The sequence below is a fragment of the Grus americana genome, chromosome 20, assembly GCF_028858705.1.
Source record: "Grus americana isolate bGruAme1 chromosome 20, bGruAme1.mat, whole genome shotgun sequence".
Taxonomy (NCBI): domain Eukaryota; kingdom Metazoa; phylum Chordata; class Aves; order Gruiformes; family Gruidae; genus Grus; species Grus americana.
The window spans coordinates 10,959,206-10,980,882 of record NC_072871.1 but is presented as its reverse complement, the minus strand read 5'-3'; the positions used below and the strand labels follow the sequence as shown (position 1 = coordinate 10,980,882).

The following is a 21,677-nucleotide window of genomic DNA, read 5'->3' as shown; positions in this document are numbered from 1 at the left end:
ACTCCCCCGCTAGAACGACTTGGCTGCAAAGTGTTTTGCATCGTTGTGCGCGTTACAGGGTAATCCAGGAATATGATTAAATTAATAAAAAACCATTGGTTTAAGCGGGCCTTCTTCCAATCCAAAGAATAAATGTCTGTGCCTATATTATTTATCTTTATAATTCAAGGATCTGTGAACACAGGATTTCTCTGACCGGTTTGTAAACCAAGAAAGCCGCTGGTACTGCAAAACCAGCACGGTCGTTGCCGCGCCAGCCCCGACGCTTCCCCGGGACGAGCGGCGCTCAGCCGTGCACGAGCTCGCCCCGATCCACGCTCACGGCAGCGCAGGGGAGGGGGACGGGAAACGCTAACCCCGTTTGTTTCCCCCCAACAGGGACCCCGAGGACTGTTGGGACCGAAGGGGCCGCCAGGACCCCCGGGGCCACCGGTGAGTTCCCGGGGCTGCTGCCCTCCTCCGGCAGCCAGCTCAGCTTGCCGGGCAAATACCCTGTCCCCGTTAGTCATTCGAGCAGATAATACAGCTGCATAATTTTATACATCCGTGCAATGGAAAGAAGTGGTATTAAAAAAAAAAAAGTTATGGCTCCGAGTGCATATTCTCCCCCATTTTCAGTGGCGTCACATCCATTTACGGCAACTCGAGATTTGGCCCACCTGAGTAAATATTAACGTCTCGCTCAGGCTGAAAAGGAAGACTGAGAGTTATTAACACAGCGGCTTTGCTATTAACTTCTGCCTGAGGGCTGGTGAGACTTTAAAGCAGTTTGTCCATATTTCGGGCAAAAGCCGAGGAAAGAACGTGCCGTTTTTTTATTCGGGAGACAGTCAGCTTACCTGTCGCCGTGCCGACGCAGGGCTCTCTGCGTAAATCACTGCAGCTCGCTGAAGTCCCAGAACTTAAAAACCGAAAGCCAGGCTGCCGCTGGAGCTAGAGGGATCAGTGTGTAATGGCGAGCGTTGTGGAGCCCTTAGCCCCGCCTGGGACGCGGAGACATCCTCACCCTGAGCCCCTCGTCCTGCTGAATTTAGCGAGGGTTCAGGATCTGCCCCAAAACCGTCCCTCGCCGTTACGCCCAGGTACCTTGCCCTGCCCCAGAGCAAAATGGTGGCGGGGAACCCCCAGCGGGACATCTCCAGCTGGCCATGTACCGTGTTACCCCCTTAACGGAGGTGCTCAGGCAGGGTTTGACCCCCGCTGCCGTTCGTTTTGGCGCAAGGCAGCGCGGCCCCGTTGCCTTCACCCGCTGCCTTGCGGAACGACGCATCCGCATCTTTTGTCCGGTCGTTCCTTTTCGTTGTCTGCTCCACTCCTGCTCGCTGTTGGAGGCGATCGGCTGCGGTGCTTAGCCAGGATTTGCTCGACCTGGCGCTGATTCTGCTTCGCAGGCAGGTTAAACCAGCAGGGAAAACGCTGAAATGACTTCTGAAAGTGTAATCTGGATTCGTGGAATTGGCTGCTTTACCAAACACCTTTAGAAAATTGTTGCCTTTCCACGTGGTCCAAAGGGCCTCCTGATGTTTTGTTATTTTTATGACAATTTCTCTGCTTTTGTGGCGCAAAATAATGAGATATTTTCTTGGTGCTGTTTTTTAAATCCTTAGGGTGTGGCTGGTATGGATGGACAAACGGGTCCCAAGGGGAATGTGGTAAGTTTTTACTGCAAATTTCACAGACAGTTCAGATTTTATGTAGAATGAAAGGTAAAATGTACTCTATTAAATCAGATTTGCTAATTGCTTTTTAGCCTGGTCTGGCTTCCTATCAGAGTCTGTGAAAACCACAGAGGGTATCTTCCTACAGCAAATGGATGTTAATTTATTATAATTTGTGATGGAATTACACATTATTTCCCCATGAAAGATCAAACGTTTTCATCAAGATGTGTGTTGTCCTAATGAATATCAAAATATAGTAATTTAACTTGAGGGGGGGGAAAAAAAAATCTTTATATGCCTCCTACTTTGTACTAATCGGATGAAATGGGCTCCCTGCAGAAGAGCGCGCGCAAGGCCAGGTTGGCCGATCTGGGCTGCGTATCCGTGCAGAGAACGAGTGTGCCCTGCAGTAACTTCCCCCCTCCCTGTCCCACGGTGGAAAGAAGCTGTTTCCCTTTCCCAGGAGCTCTCGGGTCCCGGCGGCGGGTTAGAGAGGGCGTCGAGATGCTGCGAGAGGACCCGGGGCTGCGCGGGGGCGGGAGCCGCCGTGCCCGAGAAAGCGCCGGCTCTGCTCTCGCCTCTCCTGCCTTCAGCTCTGCCCTTGTCTCCTCGCAGGGTCCGCAAGGAGAGCCGGGTCCCCCAGGACAGCAGGGTAACCCAGGCGCTCAGGTAAGAGGAAGGCTCCTTTTCCACGGGTGGGGAACAGGAATGATAATTTTGAACGAGCTCCGCTTCCCCGCTAGAGACGGGACCAGCAATATTGAGAGGTGCGGGTAATTGGCTTGATGATACATCGCTGGCCCAAACTCTTACTGAAAATGCTCCTGGTTTCAGATCCCCCTGGTTCTCACCTGGCTTTTGCTGCCGTGATGCAAAGCCAAGCCCAGGGCCAAGCAGACTCTTGGGCCGAGTCGCATCTTGTGGCTCGTGTCTGATTTTTAGCATCCCACGGTCCGGTTGCTCTGGAGCCAGATGGGTAGTACAGACATCCAAGCCTTGCTGTCAGCCTTCTGCATGGCTCTCAGCAAGTCTCGCTCCTCAGAGCATCCCTCTTTCCACCTTGGGGATGAGCCTGGCTGCACACCGTGGAGCAGTCCAGCTCTCCAGAGGAGGCACGCCGTGCAAAAATGAAATTTTATTGTCTCTCACAAGACGTTTTGAGAATGAATGGAGCTGGGGAAATCCCTAGCCATCGCAGGCGCTAGAATGATGCTCAGCTGAGGTGCTGCCAAAATGCATTTGGAATGAATAACTTGTTCCTTAATGACCCTAGGTTTTTTTTCTTTTCACAGGGTCTTCCAGGTCCACAAGGCGCGATCGGTCCCCCAGGAGAGAAAGTACGTTTAAATACTGCAGCTCTGACTTAAGACAACTGTTGCATTAATATGCATTTGCTACTTCAGCTGCTCCTTTGCCCCATATGTAACATCTGTTTGCAGCCGTGCCTATGAAAGTCTAATGCCTCTCATTCCAGACGGAAGAGAGACAAGAAGGCACGGTTTACCTCTAATTCATAATATTTGCATTCATTTCCCATCTTAAGAGAAACATTTTGAAGGCAGCCTATGGTAAAACATTAGGAGAGGACTGAAAATTGTCTTTTTCTGTGGGCTAAATGCCTGAAAGTCTGAGCGGGATGGTAATGGGAAGAGCCGGCGGATTTGGCTGGCTCAGCTGAGATCCCCTCCTCCTGCCTCCTCCCCGCTCCCCGCCTGCGCCAGCTCGCTCTGATCCTGCGTTGCTGTTGGCGCGGGGTGGGTGCTGGCCTCGCTTCCCCCGGGGCAGCCCTGGGACCATCAGGATTTAAACAAGGGGGACAGTTTTGCCTGCAGAGCAGTAATTCTCCAGGTGTTTGCTCAGCTCCCGTTGAGCAGGGACACGGCGTGTGTCCCGGGAGGATCCCCGGCTTGCGTTGGCAGCGTGGGGCGGACCCGAATTATCGATCTTCCTTCACCAGTGAATTGTCTTGTCATTTGTCACCAAAGAATGGGCATTTCTCAGTCCAGTGAGCCCCATAGTTTGATGTCCTCCAGCTTGTGCTTACACACGTGCAGCATCGTGCCCTCTCGGCGGGACGGCAGCACGATGCCTCGTGCCCCGGGGTCTCCTGCTGAGCTCTCATTGCCGTATCGCGTCTGCGCGAGGGGCTGCTACTGCCGCATCCGAGCGTGCGGGAACAATTGCCCACAGGAATAAGACGACTCCCTGCGAGTCATGGCAGCTTTTCCAACAGACTCGCCACTCTGCAGCCTTTCGCAGCTAGGCAAAGCAAGAAACGTGTCTCCGATGCTCTGGGGACTCCGGCCGTTGCAGCTGTTGATTTTCTGTTTGCTTTTAGGGGCCGCTGGGCAAACCTGGTCTTCCCGGCATGCCTGGCGCAGACGGTCCTCCGGTAAGTCATCCTCTCCCAGGTCTCTGCTTGGCGCCAGGGCTGCGGGGCCCGATCCTGCACCCATCCAGCCTGGGGTGCACCCTGGGCTTGTGAAGCACGTGCGCCCGCGAGGTCAGGCTCACCCTGCCCACGTTTCGGCTGGGTTGGAAGGGTTTGAGTTCGAGAAGCCCTGCCCTGCTCCAAGCTTTGCTCAGCCTCGCAGCGCTAGGTACTTCTCACCGTCTCTCTGGGCCTCTCTTTCCCCTCCTCGTGTTTCTCCTCTCTGTTCTGTGTGGGTTGGCAGCTCACCGAGGTAGGGACGGTCTCGCTGCGTGCGTGGTTATGCGTACTGCAGCACTGGCACGGGGTGGGTCCTCATCTCGCTCGGGGCCGCTGGGCGCTGCTGCAGAACGGTGATAAGAACAGGTTGAAATTGCATGTCAGTGTTGTATTCTTGCAGCTTCCTCCTAATCCTATTTTAAACATTATTTGCTCCTTGCTCTGGAAATTGGTCTTAAAAAATCTTCGGCCTTTAGACCTGATCTCATTTTTACACAGCTCAGAGGCACCTGGTTTTAAGAATGACAAATGTAAAATAGTTACATTCCGCTAATGCAAATGCAGAGTATGGCAAAAAAAAAAAAAAAAATTACATTTCCCACCTTGGGATTATCGTTCCTACGGAGGGCATTCCGAACATTCGTACAACTGTTAACTGAATCAACAGAGCAGCTAAAGCAAAGCCCAGACCATCTCTAAGGCTGTAGCTTTCGATGTGAAATTCCTACAGCAGCCTCCAGGGATGTTCATCGGGAGAAGATGCCAGGTCTATTTTTATGCAGACCGAAGGCTGGATAAGACCTGCAAACTGAGCACGTTTGGGTCTGCATGGACACAGGTCCTTCACCACGGGTAGCCGTGTAGTTTGCAGACAGTTTGTAGGTTCGTAAGCGGGTGAGTTGCTCTTTCCAAGGACAAAAACCCGCCTGTGTTCTCTTTATAGAAATTGGTCTCGGAAGACATCTGAAAATCCCTGAGGGCCTGGAGCATCTCGCTGCCAAAGCCAGCCGAGTTGCTCATCAGTTTTTGATCTTAGTAGCAGTAATGGAGATGGGCATTTTGCAAATGGTGATGATTTAGTGTAGAGTGGACAAGGGCTTCTGAAATCTTGCTGCTCTTCGTTTTGCCTCCCCTGGGGCGCAGATATCAGGAGCTGAAGGCAGGCACGGTTAGATGTCCCCCTTTGTGCACTCATGCTCTCGGTGGCATTTAAACACAGGACAAATTCAGACTGTATTTTCTCCTACGTTTTGTTGGTGTACAAATGACAGCTGTCATTTTGTTTTTTTATTAAACTAGCTTGATTTATGAAATCTGGCTTGTCTGACATTCCCGTTCTGGAGATTGATGATGGAAAACGGTCTCACGATTTTACTCGTTATATTGCCAGAAAGTCATTTGTGTATTTAGAAGGGAGTTCATAAGTAAAGAAACCATTGAGTGCAGAAGGTCTTGGTGGCTTTAGAGCAGCTGGATGTGCTCTCATCGTCTTTCTATAAGAAAAAGTTCCCTGGGTGTGCAGTGAGTGCCCTCGCGGGGGGCTTATTGCTTTTGTACAGACATTGCCAACCAAAGAGTCACCTTCCATCCTGACTCTGTTTTGGTCCCGACAGTAGGAGAACACTAAAAACTACTTTCATGGATTTCCCCCATTTCTCACTAACCCCAGGCTACATCTGAGGCAATTCACACTTTTCTTTTCTACTGACTGCAATCCCAGCAAAAGGCTTCTATGGGCTGTGAAGGAGAATGTGTTGGAAACTCTTGGATGTTGAGTTATTCAGCATCAGATCCCAAGAGGAATGCTGGCCAGCATCCAGCCAGCCAGCGTCTAGCGGGGATGCAGGTTAGCTGAGCATTTGTCATGACATCTTGTAATGGACTCTAGGAATTAGGAAATTAATGAGGGGCTCTGACCAGTCTGGGCATCTTGTGACCTTCACAAGTTTGCTAACACACGGAGTTAATTTTATCTGTTTTCCTATCTGCAAAATTTATATGCTGCTTGCTGCTGAACTCACTGAGGTGTTCTAATACGTGAAGAGTATTGCAAAATGGTTTGCACTCCTCTGGTGAAAGGTGGTGAAGAGTAAAAGTCTAAAATAACCAGGTAGAATACCACTAAGGAGCCAAATGCAGCTCTCTTCCTTTTGGGGAAAGCTTACTCTTGCAAGTTGGCTTCAGGGGGGCTACTTGTATCAGAAAGAGCTTCCTGGAGAGCACCTCTTCCCTCACAAATACATCATAGCTGCCCGAGCGAGCTCGTTGGCTTCTGAAGCATTAGGTGTGCACTCAACCCATTTCCCTCTTTGTCTCTTTTATTAACAGGGTCATCCTGGCAAGGAAGGTCCTCCTGGAGAGAAGGGGAGTCAGGTAAGTGTCAACAAGAGCCTCGTCACTGCTAAGGGGGAGGTCACGGTAGCTGGATGGAGACAGATCTCCATGGGGTGCCAGGGATGGCCGGGCAGCCAGGGGATGTGGGTCAGCGGAGCTGGTGAGGAGCAAACCCTGTGGAAATTAGAAAGCTGAGCCCGGCTTTTTTCTGCTTGGGAGTCTCTTCTGGTGCTTGGGCTGGTCTTTTCTTAACTTCTCCCAGCTTTCCTGGCAAGCAGTGCTCCGTAGCCCAGTGGACATGAAAAGTGAAACTGTGAAGGGAAACCTTCTCTTAATCAGACACAAATAAATATCTTTTGTGGCACAGGGAACGCAGAAAATAACTCTTTTTGTATTCCTGGTCTTCCTTTTTCTTCCCTTCCCCCTCAAAGTCCCTCTTTAACAATATATTTGAGAATATTGCTGGAGGCTAGAGTCTTTGAATTATAGAGTCATCCGTCTGTCTGGGAGATTTACCATCTGCATTCCCGCTGTGTCCCATTCAGTTGAAAAACATTACATTTGTCAAATGTCTTTGTTTAGAGCGCAGTCCGGTTTGATGGACGTCCACTCGAGCCTTGCGCGAGTGCTGCAGGGAGCACAACCCGCGGCCGCAGCCGTTTGTCTGGCTGGTGTCACACGAGGCCGAAAATTCAAACGTTGGCCTCTGCAGAATATGAGAAGCCAATAAGTGGTTGTGCCGGTGTTCCCCGTGCTGGGAGACCTTTTAGCAAACGTCAGGGAGGTGATCTTGGAGCAGCGCTGGTGCTGCAGGTCTCCTCCAGCCAACACTCGTGCGAGGGCTGGGATGCTGGTGGACCTGTCGGCTCCGTCTGGCTGTCAGGCTGGAAAAAGCTGTCCGTCGCAGGCTGGGAGAAGCGGAGGGGTGTTTGTTTAGTTAGGGCATTGAGCAAAATAAAAGCTAAAAGAACGTGATTTATTTGCAGGTATAAGGCAGCGTGGCAGTAAGGGTGGGAAGGAGATATTTTGCAGGGTGCGTATCAGGCCCCGTGTCCAGCACAGCTCGTGGTGTCCTTGGGGATTTGCAGCTTTCGGTGCCCGAAAGGAGCTTTGTGGGCATCTCCTCTCCCACGCAGCAGAGGCCAAAGGATGTCACCCCGAGACTTGTGCCTCAAGCAATGACTCCTCTCTGTGATCGTCGTCACCACAAGCTCTGCTGTCACTGTGAAACCTGGATGGTTTGGGAGGGGGGGACACACAGCAGAACGTGTTCTTCCTCTTTCAGAGAAGTTGTTCTTTTCTTTAATCCAAAACACAAATCAGCAATCTTATGCATAAATCCCCTTTCTAACAAGTTGTTGCTCTCCTGACTCTTCTCATCCTCCTTTCCTATTGTGTGGATCTTTGCCGTTGGCTCAGCCCGGTGCACCTACCCGAGGTGATGTTCCTGTAGTGCGCTCTGCTATTTTGAGCTATTTCCAGCTGGCCGCTGCCATTTCCACCCAGTCTGGAGCAGCTAGGTGGCTGGGATATTTTATCTTCCACGCATTCTCCTTACTGCTGCACCTTCATATTGATTTCTGATGTGTTTTTCTTGTTTGCGTTTTTTTCACCCCAGGGTCCACCAGGTCCTCAGGGCCCCATCGGTTATCCAGGACCACGCGGAGTCAAGGTAAGGAGGATGCAGAAACAGCGTCCGTGGCATTGCTCATTCAACTCGAATTCTCTGGCTTGTGTTGGAGATGAACGCTGTCGGTGGGCACGGATGCCCTACCAGGATGCTGAGGGCCGCCACTGACCATATTTACTGCTCGAGCGAGCCTTGGCCAGCGTCTTCTCTCAGGCCATGAGGATTACAAGCCCCCTGCTCTCCAGTACCCCCCTCCTAGCATCGTTCAGCGCTTTGGAGAGACTTCTCTTTTAATTCTAAGTGAGCATGGCTCGGTCCCATTCCAATCATTTCCAGTTTACAACCAAAGTAAATCTCAGCCAGAATGTGAAAACTTTAACAAGGCTTGTTAATAAAACAAAATAGCCTATTACTAAAACAAAGCAAGCTTTTCATGCTCCTGATCCAAAACCTTGTTAGACGAAGCTTGCGCGTCTCGCCAATGTGCTTTTTCACTCGACTGAATTCCAGCTCTTTCCTCGCTCCTGCTGCCTGCAGCGCTTGCATGCTGATAAGGCGGCGGTGGGTGTTTTTCCCCCATTCAGCTGTGGCTGTTATGCCCATCGAGATGTATTAGTTCAGGTGCAGATGCATCCTGCATCCCGAAGGTGCAGTGAATCTGCAGGGGTCTGTGCGAGCAGATACAAACACAGCTTGGGGCCTGACTATGGGTGACGTTAAAACCCCTCTTAAAAGCCCTTGTATATTTTTTCAGTAGCAGAAACCCATTTGCTGTTCTGCCTTCGAAACGTAAGCGGGATGTATTTAGCCGAAGCAAGCTTCCATCTCATTTATTGCAAGGCTGCAGATTGAGATGTAGTGGTCCATTAGGGAATGGTTTGCTGTTGTGTTTACCGCTAAAGTGGAACTGTTCCACATTAGAATGATCTGGAGAAAGTGTGTCATGCACCAAACCCGTAGTGCGTACAGACGCAATTTTGCTTCCTACAAGCAGCGTTCTGTTAACTGCACGAGCCTCCAGTTCAGAAAAAAAGTGTGTCTCGTTGGGTTTGCAGCTATAAATAACTTTTAGATCTTGCCTCGCTTACCAGAACCCTATGCTGCTGCACAGATTTTGATGTACTTTTAATTATACTTTTTCTTGACATGCTAAAGAGAAGAAAAAAATTAAAATACCCTAAGCAAAATATTATTCCTAAAAAAAAAACCAAAAAACCCCAAAGCCGCCTGTTTTTATTGTAAGAATTGCATTGCACAGTACAGCTGGTGTAGATACCTGAGGGTGATGGTTTATCCCAAGGGGCAGGATAGATGGGAAGCGTGGGGGTCCAACAGGTTTACGCTGGTGCGTAGCAGGGGACAGATCCTGACCATACTCAGCACCTCACCTCCAGGCTGGACCCCACGGACCGATTGCCTCAGTGAAGCTTTGGATTCTGCACCGTGTCACAAATGCCCACACCAGTCGTGTTACTTTTTTTTTTTTCCTTCCCCCCCTTCCTTTTGGTGCCTGAAGGTACTTTAAAAAAAATAATGCGTGCACAGAGGTGAGCACCGTGGTCAAACAGAGCCAAGCTTAACTGCTGGGGGTGTCGGACACGGCGCTGCTACCTGCTGCAGAGCAGCACGGAAATCTCTGGCGACGTGCTCCGAGGTTTTACAATGGACTCAGTTCCCAAGTTTCCACGCGCGGCTTGAGCACTGTTTTTTCTGTGAATACTCGAGTGGACTCAGTGTGCCGGCAAGGTGTTTGTGGAACTGCTGGGGTTTTTTAAAAAATACACGCAGAAAAACTTTTCGTAGTGAGTTTTACCCCTGGAAGCATAACTCCTGGGCAGAGACCACCGACTCCACCTGCCGAATCAAGTCAGCAGAGGTTTGTGACTGTAAGGTGCATGCTAGTGACCCAAAAGCCAGATGTCAGCGGCTGGTATTTGATTAGCAATATGTTTAGGAACAACACAGTTTGCAGGGTTACCGTTGTCAACAGAAGAGAAAGCAAAAATCAGCATGATTAATGATTCGTTACTCTTAAGCTTACCTACACCCTTGTAACGTCTTGTTTTATCTCCTGCAAGGGAGCAGATGGTGTTCGTGGATTGAAAGGCACCAAAGGTGAAAAGGTGAGTTAACACCGTACATTTGGATTGATTTTCTCCGAGCATTTTTGCAGACCCGTCCTGCAGGATGCCGCCCGTGACGTTTTCTCCGGCGCGGAGGTTTCTCTTAGACGAGCAGGATGGCTGAGCACCCGAAGGACTGGTAACCTCTTCGGGTTTGGAGCAGGCACAGGCTGGGTACCGGCCGTGATGTTCTGCCACATCTTGGCTTGGACCGGGGAGTCCTCCGCAGCACGCTCAGGTTTCCAGCTCTTTGCTGATTACTGATAGCTGAGGGTCCGGCACCCGGATGATTTCCTCCTGACAAAATTTGCATCTTGAGTGACTGAGTGGAGCTGAAGACAGATCCGTGTTCCTTCGCTCCTGCCCCCAGCAATTCAGCAGCAAAGCCGGCAGTTTTAGCTAGGGAATCCTGGCAGAGATCTTCTTCCAAACTTTAAAAGTCTTTCTGGGAACTGTGTCTTCGTTGCCTATGAGAGATTTGCTGTAGGATGAAATACATTATTGATTTGAGCTCTGCAATTAAACCTTCTTGGCTGAAAGAAATACTGCCACTGTCCTAGAGGTTGCCTCGAAGCACGGTGTAAAACATCCCCCGTGAAAATAAAACCAGTTGTACTTAGAAATAATTGGTTCCCAGTACCGGCAGGGTGTTGTTATTCACATCGGGCCAGATTTGTGATCTTGACTTGCGCCCAGGACGGGATGTAGGGAATACTTGCTGCCATCCCTCGGGGACCTCGGTGGTCGCAGCCTGGCTGGGTTTTCACGCCCGTTCGTGCACACCACAGAGTTACAGAAGCCAGTGCGATGGGCAGTCGGGGACCTGATCTTGTCCGCCCGGGTAGGGGCCATACGGTGAGGCTAGAGAAGCCTTTTTTTTCTTTTTTTCCCCATCTATACACCTTGTCTGTTTTTTCCCCTCTGTTATTTAGGGTGAAGATGGCTTCCCTGGCTTCAAAGGCGATATGGGCATCAAAGGAGACCGGGTAAGGTGACCGATGTGATCCGGTGATGCTTTGCCTTTCAAGCCCGTGCGTTACCGTGCGAACGCGGCTCGGGAGAGCGGCGAGGTGGGCTCTTGGCGGAGTCCTTCTGGCACGTCCGATCCCGAGGCAGGAACTCGGGAGTTTCGCGTTCACGTCGAGCACAGCAGTTGTAAATCCCTAAATTTGCTAGTCCCATCTTGAACGTAAAATAAAACTGAGTAATAGTAGAGGGCCCTGTCTTGCTGCTTTGACTGCTAGGAATACTGCGTGATGCAGCTGTATCATATATTTATTTCCAGTATCTCTTTTCCCCCCGTAATATTACATCTAGGGTCTGGTAGGCATCTTTATTTGCTGAGTCTAATGTGCTTCCATACCATCAACGTGAAGCATCAAGTTTCTGGGAACACACTTTAATAGAAACCAAAGCAGCGCTGTGAAAACGGCCAGGGGTGCAGTGTTATGTTAGACTCGTCTCTTCAGCAGCAGGGCACGTTGCCTGGTCACAAAAGCTTTTAAAATCGGTGGAACACACAGACCACCAGGACCCCAAATCACGCGCGGCTGCCGGCAGCGGCTGCAGCTCCTGGCTTTGCAGCACGTCTGTCCGTCCTCTGCGCCAGCTCTTGGGGACAGGGGCCTGTCCTCGTCCCCTCTCCGAGTGATGCATCGCCTGGGTCTGGGCATCCCCCCGAGCTCTGAAGCCCGCCCAGGGATCAGGAGAGCTCTGCCGTCATTCGTCCCCATGTTTAAAGGAAAGATTAATCCCTTGCATGAAGGCTTGTAAAAGTAGACCTCAAATCCTCCATTTCTCCTGGTGTTTAATTGTGTAATTGAGCAATGGAAATAATTGAAAGCTTCCGCAGCCCCCACTCCTTGCCAAGGAAGGAGCAAAGGCGGCATCTCAGGGAGGCGACTCCCATCCTCGCCAAATGCAGGTAGACATTAGCTCCTTCAAACAAAGCTGCCGCCTCCGGTTCCCCCCACCAAGCTCTTTGTGTTTTATGATGAGCAGCGAAAGGACCAGGGGTACTCGAGAGCCTCGCAGATAAATCTGCGTCCACCCAGCTTCTGGGGAGCGAGAAGAAGGCTGCCTGTGTTTGCAGCGTGGAAGCATCTCCTATTACCCTGCGTGACAAAACGACAACTGTTGCTTTGTGTGCCAAAGCCTGCAGCGTCACAACAACTCACGCTAATAGCTCGGTCCTCTCCGCTCTCAGATTTCCTAATGATTTTCAGCACAAAAGCTCCAGCCTGGTCTTTCTTCTCCAGTTGCCCAGTTCAGCCCTCAATTAAACACTTCCCAGGGCTTGCTTGCACATCAGACTGCGATTTGGGAACGGGGAGGTGGGTAAAAGGGTGCGTTGCAATCGGAGCTAATGAAGGCTGTTTCGGTGGAGAGGCGCTGCGTGTAGATGGGATAATTGGGCCACAGGAAGAGACGGCTGTTGTGGGAGAGAATGGCCAGGCTGTGTGAATGAGCGCTTGGTGCTCTCATAACGCTCTGCAATGTACTCAATGACCATCTCGTCTGAGCCTCTTGGTGAGGACCGGCTTTCTCCACGAGTTGTATCAGCAGCTCCGTGGAGTATCTGATTGCAGTTGTTGAGGGTATTGCTGTCAGCAAACGCAGGGTCTGGGACCTGCCCGCCTCATCGACGCTTGTCTCGTGATTAACAGGGGGAAATTGGACCTCCTGGCCCCCGGGGTGAGGATGGTCCTGAAGGTCCCAAAGGTCGCTCTGGCCCCAATGGAGATCCCGGTCCTCTTGGTCCTGCTGGAGAGAAGGTGAGTCTCAAGGATGGAATCACCCAGGGATGTTTTAGAGTAAAACCCACTTTTCTTTGGGTGTCTCGGGTGGGTGGCCAGGGCAGCGCCCACCGTGGCGGTGGGGGGGCAGTTTCAGGGCAGAGGGATGAAGATGAGCTGTGGGTGCTTTGTGCGAAGGCTGGCCTGAGTTGTTCAACACAAAGTCCAGAGGAGACCCAGGGGAGATGGTTTTACTGCGGCAGCATTGAGGCGTTGGTCTCTTCAGGGTTATCTGCTTGGGGGCAACATCTTGAAAAAAAAAGACTGGAGGAAAAAACGGAGCAATTGAAAGTGTCGTGGACTCCGGTCTGCTTTCTAGGTGCATCCAGTTGAAACAAAAGGAGAGCAAAAAATAACCGGTCCCCGCTCGGTCCCCAACACATTTACAGCGCTCGTTCTGCATCGAACCCACTGGGCTCCCCCCAGGGAGGGCGGAGGATGATCGCGGTGCCCCGACAGCTTTATTCCACCCGTGTGATACCTGCTTTGGTCTTGACTTCTCTGCCCTTGGCATCTCCCCTTTCTGCCGGTGCAAATCTGAAGCTGCTCGCAAGATCTCTCTTTCCTACGCTAACACCCTTTTATTTGTGTTTCAGGGCAAACTCGGCGTGCCAGGACTGCCCGGCTACCCGGGCAGGCAGGGCCCAAAGGTAACTCGGCCAGGTTCAGTCCTCTGACGGACAAGGTGGAACGGCAGCGGTGTCCCCCCCTTCTCCCCGCCCCCCCATGCAGGACAAATTTATAGATGGGTAAAAATAGTTCCCAGCCCTTAGCCGGTGGAAATCAGTGACTGGTTCTGCATCGCTTTAGGTCTCCTGCAAAAGCGTGGGAAGGGATGCACGGGGACGGGGGCTGCAGCACGCGAGGTGGGGGACCAGCTCCCGGCGGGGCGTGCGGGACTGCTCTGGGGATGGATGTAAACGGGCTCCATCTTGGCTTTCCTGCTAGTGATAGGTGTAATAGTCCTTCTCCCTGCGTTATCTTTTATATCTTCAGAGGTCTGCGCTAGTGTTAGCTAATTAACTAAGGAGAAGAGCTAGTGAATCAGGGTCTCCCTGAAATTAAAATAAAACTGCTATTTGCAGATTTGCAAACATCCTTTGTATCTTATCTACACGCCCACCTTCATTTGGGCCATTTTCAAATGCTCTTTTTAAATTAAAGCTGCGAATTTCACTACATAGACTAAGGCTACAGCCTAGTTTTTACATGCCCCGGAGGCTTTGGGAACTTATGTTTTTGTTAACTTTTTTTTTTTCTCCAAGAATCATATTTTATTATTCATGTTCATTGCTTAAAAAAAAAAACCACAGGCTTGTTTAACACTGGAGACATAATTATCTGCAAGAGATTGTTTCCTGGTTGTGGTGTTGATGGTTTATTTTTTAATTTGCATTTTATATCTGGAGTAGGTGTTATTTTGCATTTCTTCCGCTAATTCATATTTTAAAAGCAGCAGCAGCAGTTATTCTCCAGGCACTTACATCAGAAAGGAACAAGCTAGGAGTTAAATTTTCATGTGCCAACGTAGTGACTTAGGAGCTAAAAAACAAAAGCCTGCCTGTTCCCCAGGCACCCGCTGCAACTGTGGGCTTGCGCCTTTGCAGCGACTCCTAGTGAGGCACGGACCTTTTTTTTTTGTTGTTATTTTTGGATGAAATTTTGTTTCTGAGGTCATTTCAGGTCTGTCTTCATTTTTGTTTTTATTAAAAGGAGGTTAAAAAAAAGAAAAAAAAAAGAGCGTTGGGAGCTGTAGGCGTCAGCAGGCGCTCGCTGGGGGGGGTTATTCCAGGCCAGACAGAGCTGCCCCTTCCAGTGTCTTGAACCGCTCTCTCTCTCTTTGCTCTTCCCCCAAGGGCTCAATCGGCTTCCCAGGATTTCCAGGAGCCAACGGAGAGAAGGGCACACGGGTAAGAGCCGCTTTGCCGAGCCGCTTTGCTGATTTTTTCCCTCTCCAAAGGGCAGGAGGTGGGGAACGCTCTGTTGCAGGCAGCTGCTGGGCTGGTGCTCTGGTGGCTTTTGCACGAAGGGGTTCCCCAAGAAGGGTCGTCCCACCGGCTCGCATCCCGGGATGAGGTCCCCGGCACGGGGAGCGCAGGACCGGCGAGAGCCCGGAGCAGGCAAGAGGCTCCCGACACCGGCTGTCGGGCGAGGAGGATGCCAGGAACAGCACAGCCAGCTCTGCAGCCAGCAGCTTTCCAATTAAGCGCTGGAAATTTTTTCCCTCAAGATATTTTAAGAGATTTCTCTGAACCTGAATCCTTCCCGCGCTGTCAGACTTTGCTCAGGGCGCGGAGAGCTTTTTAATTAACAGTAATTATTAGAGATGGGTGAATCTGTTCAGAAGCAGCAAGAACCATCTTTAGCCTAACTTGAGATTCAAAGTGTGTAGATGAAAACATGCGTACAAGTTCCTCCTTTTAATAACCGGAGCTATTTTAAATTCATAAACACCCTTAAACGTGGGGGCTCCGTCCTCCAGACTTGTCTCTACCTCTCGCCCCACCTCCACAGACTTTGTTCCCAAGGAGGGATTGTCAAATACACCGGTGATTTTTTTTATTTTGTGGAAGACAAGCTTGAATTAGAGGATTCAGAATACAAACATAAAATCATTTTCTGCGCCAGCTCTGGTCACAGGGAAAAAAAGGAGGGAGTGAGGAGAGCAAGTGGAATTAGTTTCCTTTTTGCTCTCATTTAAATACAAATGACTTCTAACAGACGTGTTTGATAGGAGCCCAGAAAATATAAATCACTTTGCACTGCATTAATATCATGCCACTGAAATTTGGTTTATATCCACCCCCCTTCTTTTTTTTTTTTTTTTTTTTTTTTCTTTCTCCACTGACTAATTTTCATTTCATTCTGAACTACAAGCGCAGCATCCTCTCCCCTCCCTCTGCTCCAGCCGGGCGGGAGGAGGGAGGCCATGAATAAGGCAGCTGCCACAACAGCCTTGAATTCACTGTAGCCCTGTAATTACCACCCGCCTTATCAAATATACAGCAATAAAATCCTCAGGCTGGATGTTCGGGTGGTGTAAAAGAGGACATGGGCACCGCAGCGGGGCAGGGACGTGCTGCTTTGCATCCCCGAGCATCCGCATCCCTCTCGCTCCGTCCGCTAATTTGATTCTGGTGGGATGGAGAGGCAGCCCGCCGGGATGGGGAACCTTTCAGGGAGCGGAGCAGGTACCAGGAGCTGGTGGTTTATGAGATGGGGAGAAACCCCAAGGGATGAACTGGTTGAGTTTTGGCAGTGCTCAGCCTGAAAAGGATTGAGCAGGGAGTAGGTGTGCTGGGAAGGGACCCGACTGCAGGACCGAGCAATGATGGGACAAGAGAAGAGAAAAAAAAAATCAGCAGCTTGCTCACTTTTATTCTAAACGAGCCTCGTGCTCTTAGGAGGAGGTAGTGAGGACGCTTAGTTACACCCCCGGGCATGCCACACGTTGCTTCAGTTTCGGGACCGAACAGGGGTTTTTTGCGTTTCCAGCTCAGAAGCTGACGTTGTGCCCGCGCAGGGGTTGAGGGGTGCCTGGGGGACACCGTCCCTCTCCTGGGCCAGGTCGGGCTCCGGAGCATGCTGCGGGGCGCCCGAAACCTCTGGTGCAAAGGAAGGAGACAGGAATTTGGGGAGAAACGAGGGGATTTTGTGCCTGGGGAGCAGGGGCAGGGACAGGCACCCCGACGGCTAAGGGGGAGCACGGTCTGGCGCACCTCTGTGAAATAGAAATAAGTTGGTTTACTTGATGGTCGTTTTAAAGCGTTTTTCTCCCCAGTGTGTTTTTGGAACATTTATGCAGTTTTACACCCAGTCCAGCAGATAGCACTTGTTTTATCTGTGTGTTTGTATGTGAGAGCAGGGGTAGAGAAAGAGATTTTCATGCACAAATCTCTCCTTTAGTAGAAGGAGCCCAGCTTGAAAATTTTTTAAGAATAGCAGAAATACTGATTTTTCACTAACTGTTTTGGTTTGCCTTTTTTTTTTTTTTTTTGCTCCCAAGTATCCGATTTGAAATAAGTGAAAAGCAATTATATACAGACCGATAGGCTGAGCTGGGATCACACCGCTCAAACCAAAGGGACACCATCAACTTAATGTAAGCCTTGTTGAGTGAGATTTGGTAAATCCCGCTCTGTTTCTCCTGAGACCACTAAATTTGCTATTTTTATGAGCACATCTGCGTATAGTCAGGAAAGAGACTATCTATGATTTGCTTCTCCGGTGCATTGTGGAGTAACCCAATTTGCAGCTGAAACAACCAAAAATCATTTGTTTGTCTTTTCTTTTTACAAGGTATTACTATCACGCTATTCAACGCAGTTATTTATGTGTCCAAAATAACATGAATCACGCGTTTCTCTTACAGTCGTCGTCATCTAGGATTTGAAATAAGCTTTCAAAGCTCGTGATTTCAGCAACACGAGTAGTCTTCCCAAGTCCTTCAATAATAAAAAAAAAAAGGTGAAAACCAAAGGCGGACGAGCAGCACCAGCAGATCCACCGGCGCGGGCAGCGGGATTTTGGTGCTGGCAGAGCCCGCGGCACTAAAGCTCCCCGAACCTGAAACCAAACCTTCTGGCCGTTCAGCTGCACAAAAGGGCTGGCAAAGTTAAAAATGGAGGGGGAAAAGGGATATGTGGTGTTTTTGGAGAAGCGTGACCTGTTAAATATCAGCATAGTTTTGGCGAGCGGCTGCTCGTCGCCGTGCCCGTTCTCACCCAGCTGCCCGCAGCCGGAGGCGAGCTTGGACGTTTTCAAAACCTGATTGTAAAATCAATAGTTAGATGTGAATAAGTGGTCTTATTTTTAGAGCTAATAGGCCTCTGCCATTAGCACGGGGTAATAGATCTCCCCGCTCGCCGGTCTGACAGAGCCCGGGGGGGGTGTGAAGGTACCGAAATCCAGATCATTTATTTGGGTGCCTAGAAAATAATCTGAATTTAGATGCCTTTCCCTCGGTATCCCTGTTTGAAAAATATAGGTCTGTGTACATTTACAGTGCTATATAAATTCTTCACAACAGTACACGGTGCTGTATGCGTGATTAATGATAGCAATAAGCAGGAGAAAATTTTGCTTAAAAATAGAATTGAAGAAGGAGGAGGAGTGTGTGCTGCCTCCCTGCAGGTAGCCCCATGCACTCCTCTCCACCTGCTCTGAATTTAGCCTCCCGTAGCTAAAGGAAAACCAGCTGGAGTACTTTAAAATGATTTCTGTAATTAATTAAAAAAAGGTATGCCAGCAGGGTTTATTAAATGGAGCCACAGAACAAGGAGGATTCAGCAGGGCTAATTTTAGTAGCTTGAAGAAAGTTGATCGTAAAGTTTTCCAGCTCCTGTTTTATGTTCGCCTGGTTAACGAGTGCCAAATACGAGAAGGGAAGATTGTGAGATGATGGATTTGGGGCAGAAAACGGCAAGTGATATTTTAAGCGTTCTGCGTTCCTTGCATAGCGAGCCTTTCCCTTCCTTCCTCGAGCAGGTGATTGGTAACCGCAGCGGGCTGCAGGTCCGAAGGAAGAAGGTTAAACCTGTGGGTATTTTTGTGGTAACTTGACGCTAGCCAGAACGGTGTTTTCTGGGAGCGAGCTCCAGGCCGTTAGTTTTCTTTTAGGCGCAGGGTAACGGAGCTTAATGCAATGCCAGGTTTAGGACCCAGCCGTCTCTGTCTTTCTTCTGTCAGAATTAATCACGGTGCCCCATTAGAGGAAGCTGAGTGCATCTGTCAGATCTCATAAGCCCGCTGCTTTGTCGCTGCTGCAAAACAATGTCTTCAATTACTTGTTTAGCGCAAAGTTCACGGAGACGAAGAAAGATTTGTAAATATGTGGGGCAGCTTAATTGGCTTGTGTGGCGTAAAATAACCGCTCAGAGCGGGAACCCTGCTCTGCTGCTGTCGTTCCTTAAATATTTAACAGCACGGGGCTCGCAACACGCGTGTGCGTTGGCATGAGCCAGCCTGCGTCCCGGCCGGGGCGAGGACCAGCCCTTCCCCACCTCGGGACCAGCAAAGATCGGGGGGAAAAGGGATTGTAGGTTTTGGGGTGGCAGAGCTGAAGAGCTTTCTGCTGGCCCTGGTGCGTTGGATGGTTTTTTAGGAGACTGCCTGGCCTGAGTTGGGTGGCCTCGTCTTTGCGAGTCCTTCTCGTGTTTCAAAGGACTCGGGATAGGTTTTTCTTAAGAAGAGACTTCTTCCCTCGGATGTTGGATATCATCTGGACATTGGAATTACTGTCCAGGCCTGTACAAGCATTATAAATGAAAAGAAACAAGAAGAGTCCAAAGCCAAAAATCAGCTGTTGGTCCTTTTCATTCTCAGATGAGAACCGGGGAGGTTTTGGGGGCAGTTTGTGTGCAACAGGCTCCGTTGCGGGTCCGTCTGCTGCGAGCTCAGCCTGCGATGCCGGCCACTAACTCCATTTCTTTCTCCTTCCAGGGGACGCCTGGCAAACCAGGTCCAAGGGGGCAGCGCGGTCCAACGGTAATGATCCATTTCTTCGTTCTTGTGCCTTTTGAAAGCTTGTTAAGGCCAGGGGAAAGTGGGATCTGATTTTTTGTCCTCGTTGGGTAGGATCTGGCCTTCAGTGGCTAAAGCTAAGCAGAGGGGACACAGTGATTTGGGGCTGGGGCTCACCAGTGGCCATGGTTTAAGGTCATAACAAGATCAGACCTCCAGCGGCAGTGACGAAGGCTCCTGCCATCATCCCCTTGCTGCTGGTGGGATGATTCGTTGACCCGGTGCAGCTCAGGCACTTGGGTGCTTTGCCTGATCGCGGTGTAGTGCTGTGGGGAGCAAGAAGGGCTAAAATGTTGGATTTTGTGTCTTTTTAAGGGTCCACGTGGGGAAAGAGGCCCTAGGGGAAGCACTGGGAAACCTGGCCCAAAGGTAAGTTTTTTGGGGACGCTGGTGGAATTGTGCACTAAAAAGTGTTGGAATAAAAGACCATCTGGTTCAGCGCCTTCCATTTCCCTTTCTCCATTGCATTTTGAAAGCTGAGCCCTCCTGAGCTTCGTTACCCAGCCAAACGGCTCCTAACCCAACCGTAAAGCATATACACAGGTCCTAAAACTGCGTTGACCCACGTTTCAGCAGGACATCAAGCGCATGCACGAATCAAGAGCCATTGCAACCCGAGGGGGAAGGAGCACCCCCATGTCGGGGACCAGCACAACCCTACGACCCACTGACGCTTTCCCTAAGCTCTATTTTTCGGTGTTTTAGTAGCATTTGAACCACCTTCGTGGCCTTAGGCAGTGCCACGGGCGAAGGGGCACGTATATTGCTGCTGGTCTCCAGAACCTTGCACCTCGCCGAGCCACTTTGCATGCACACTGCTGGCCCGCGGTTGGTCACTGGGCAAAACAGGTATTTTTCTGCCAGCCGATCCAGAACCTGCTGCAGAGACCGATTAAGTGACCATTAATCGCTGGGTGTGATGGAAGCGAAGCTTTTGTAGCGAGACGTTGTCACCACCGCACTGCCGGCTTTAAAAATAAATGTCTCGGCTTTGTGTCGGCATGAATTTTTGATAAATACCTCATCTTTGCGGCGGCATTTATCTCTCAGAGGGAGGCCGTTATCTGGTGGAAATATCCTGAGCTCACTGACGTTATCTTTCCTGTATTTTTATTAAGCGATGGGGGGGGGGGGGGACGAGCAGCTGCTCATTTGTCACTGGATGCTGCTCCTGATACAGAATTATTAATAGCAAGGGGCCGGGGGAGGCGGTGGGGTACGGTGTCACCGTGGGCTTGGTGCCCATTTGAAGTCTTTGTGCGCAGCAGCTGCAATGGTGAAATACGTATTTTTTTTTAATGGTGTGTTGTTTTGTTTATTCGTTAAAGGGCAACTCTGGTGGTGATGGCCCCCCTGGTCCTCCTGGCGAACGGGTAAGGCAAACCGGTGGGGCTAAAGCAGGACTCAGTCCGAGCCCGTGAGTGTGACACGGCAGACGAGGCGGGTTTGCAGGGCTGAGATGGTGCTGGGGGTTTTCTTGCAGCGAGCATTCTACCAAGTACCCTGTTAAGCAGAGAGGGGAGGGCAGCTCGCTGGAGCCAGGATGCAGGTTAGCGTACCTCGGTCAGCAAAAAAGGACAAATCTGTTTAGAAGTACGAGGTGAAACGGGCTTGTGTGGAGAGGGGTCTCACAAGTCACCTGCGAGCTCTTAGGTCTGTTCTGAGCTCTCCAAAGAAGGCTCAGATGGGAGCTTGGGTGTCCTGCAGAAGCATCACTCCATGGGAAGAGTCACCCATGGGTGTCGTGCAGACAGCCGGAGCCCCGGTTTTCTGGAGGAGATGGTCCTCTGGGACCTCGTGCTGCTTTCCCCAGATTGCAGCACACTAGCTGGAAAACATTGAAACAATGGGACTTTCACGATTTTTTGCCTCAATTTTTTTTTTTTTTTTCCCCCCCTGGGTTTGGTTTTGGTTGTAAATTTTCTACAAAATTGCCCAGGGAGGAAATACATGAAGTTGGTCCCTGCTTTGCATCTGCTGGTTGTGACCGCAGGGACGAGCTGCTGCTGACGCCGCTCCGGGGAAGCAGCTCTCTGAGGAGCATCAGCTGCCTGCAGCAGCCCCCCCAAAGCCACCAGCTCTCCTCTTCTTCATTCCCACACGAGCTGGTAGCTCCCAGGTGCTCCCAGTTGAGCTGGGCTGGGAAAACACCTATTTTTCATAGCACTGGGAGGGAAAGGC

General features: G+C 50.4%; 1 protein-coding gene across 2 annotated transcripts in view; it reads left to right on the top strand.

The window, feature by feature from the left end:
- The window catches only part of COL5A1 (collagen type V alpha 1 chain), a 156,266-nt gene that overhangs the window by 102,732 nt on the left and 31,857 nt on the right, over positions 1–21,677 (top strand). For both annotated transcript variants that reach the window (XM_054848417.1, XM_054848418.1), the window contains exons 21-35: positions 379–432; positions 1,608–1,652; positions 2,277–2,330; positions 2,954–2,998; positions 4,000–4,053; positions 6,421–6,465; positions 8,045–8,098; positions 10,135–10,179; positions 11,112–11,165; positions 12,846–12,953; positions 13,571–13,624; positions 14,831–14,884; positions 19,416–19,460; positions 19,812–19,865; positions 20,825–20,869. In XM_054848417.1, the coding sequence (XP_054704392.1) occupies positions 379–432; positions 1,608–1,652; positions 2,277–2,330; positions 2,954–2,998; positions 4,000–4,053; positions 6,421–6,465; positions 8,045–8,098; positions 10,135–10,179; positions 11,112–11,165; positions 12,846–12,953; positions 13,571–13,624; positions 14,831–14,884; positions 19,416–19,460; positions 19,812–19,865; positions 20,825–20,869 (810 nt within the window). The remainder of the gene's footprint in view (positions 1–378; positions 433–1,607; positions 1,653–2,276; positions 2,331–2,953; positions 2,999–3,999; positions 4,054–6,420; positions 6,466–8,044; positions 8,099–10,134; positions 10,180–11,111; positions 11,166–12,845; positions 12,954–13,570; positions 13,625–14,830; positions 14,885–19,415; positions 19,461–19,811; positions 19,866–20,824; positions 20,870–21,677) is intronic.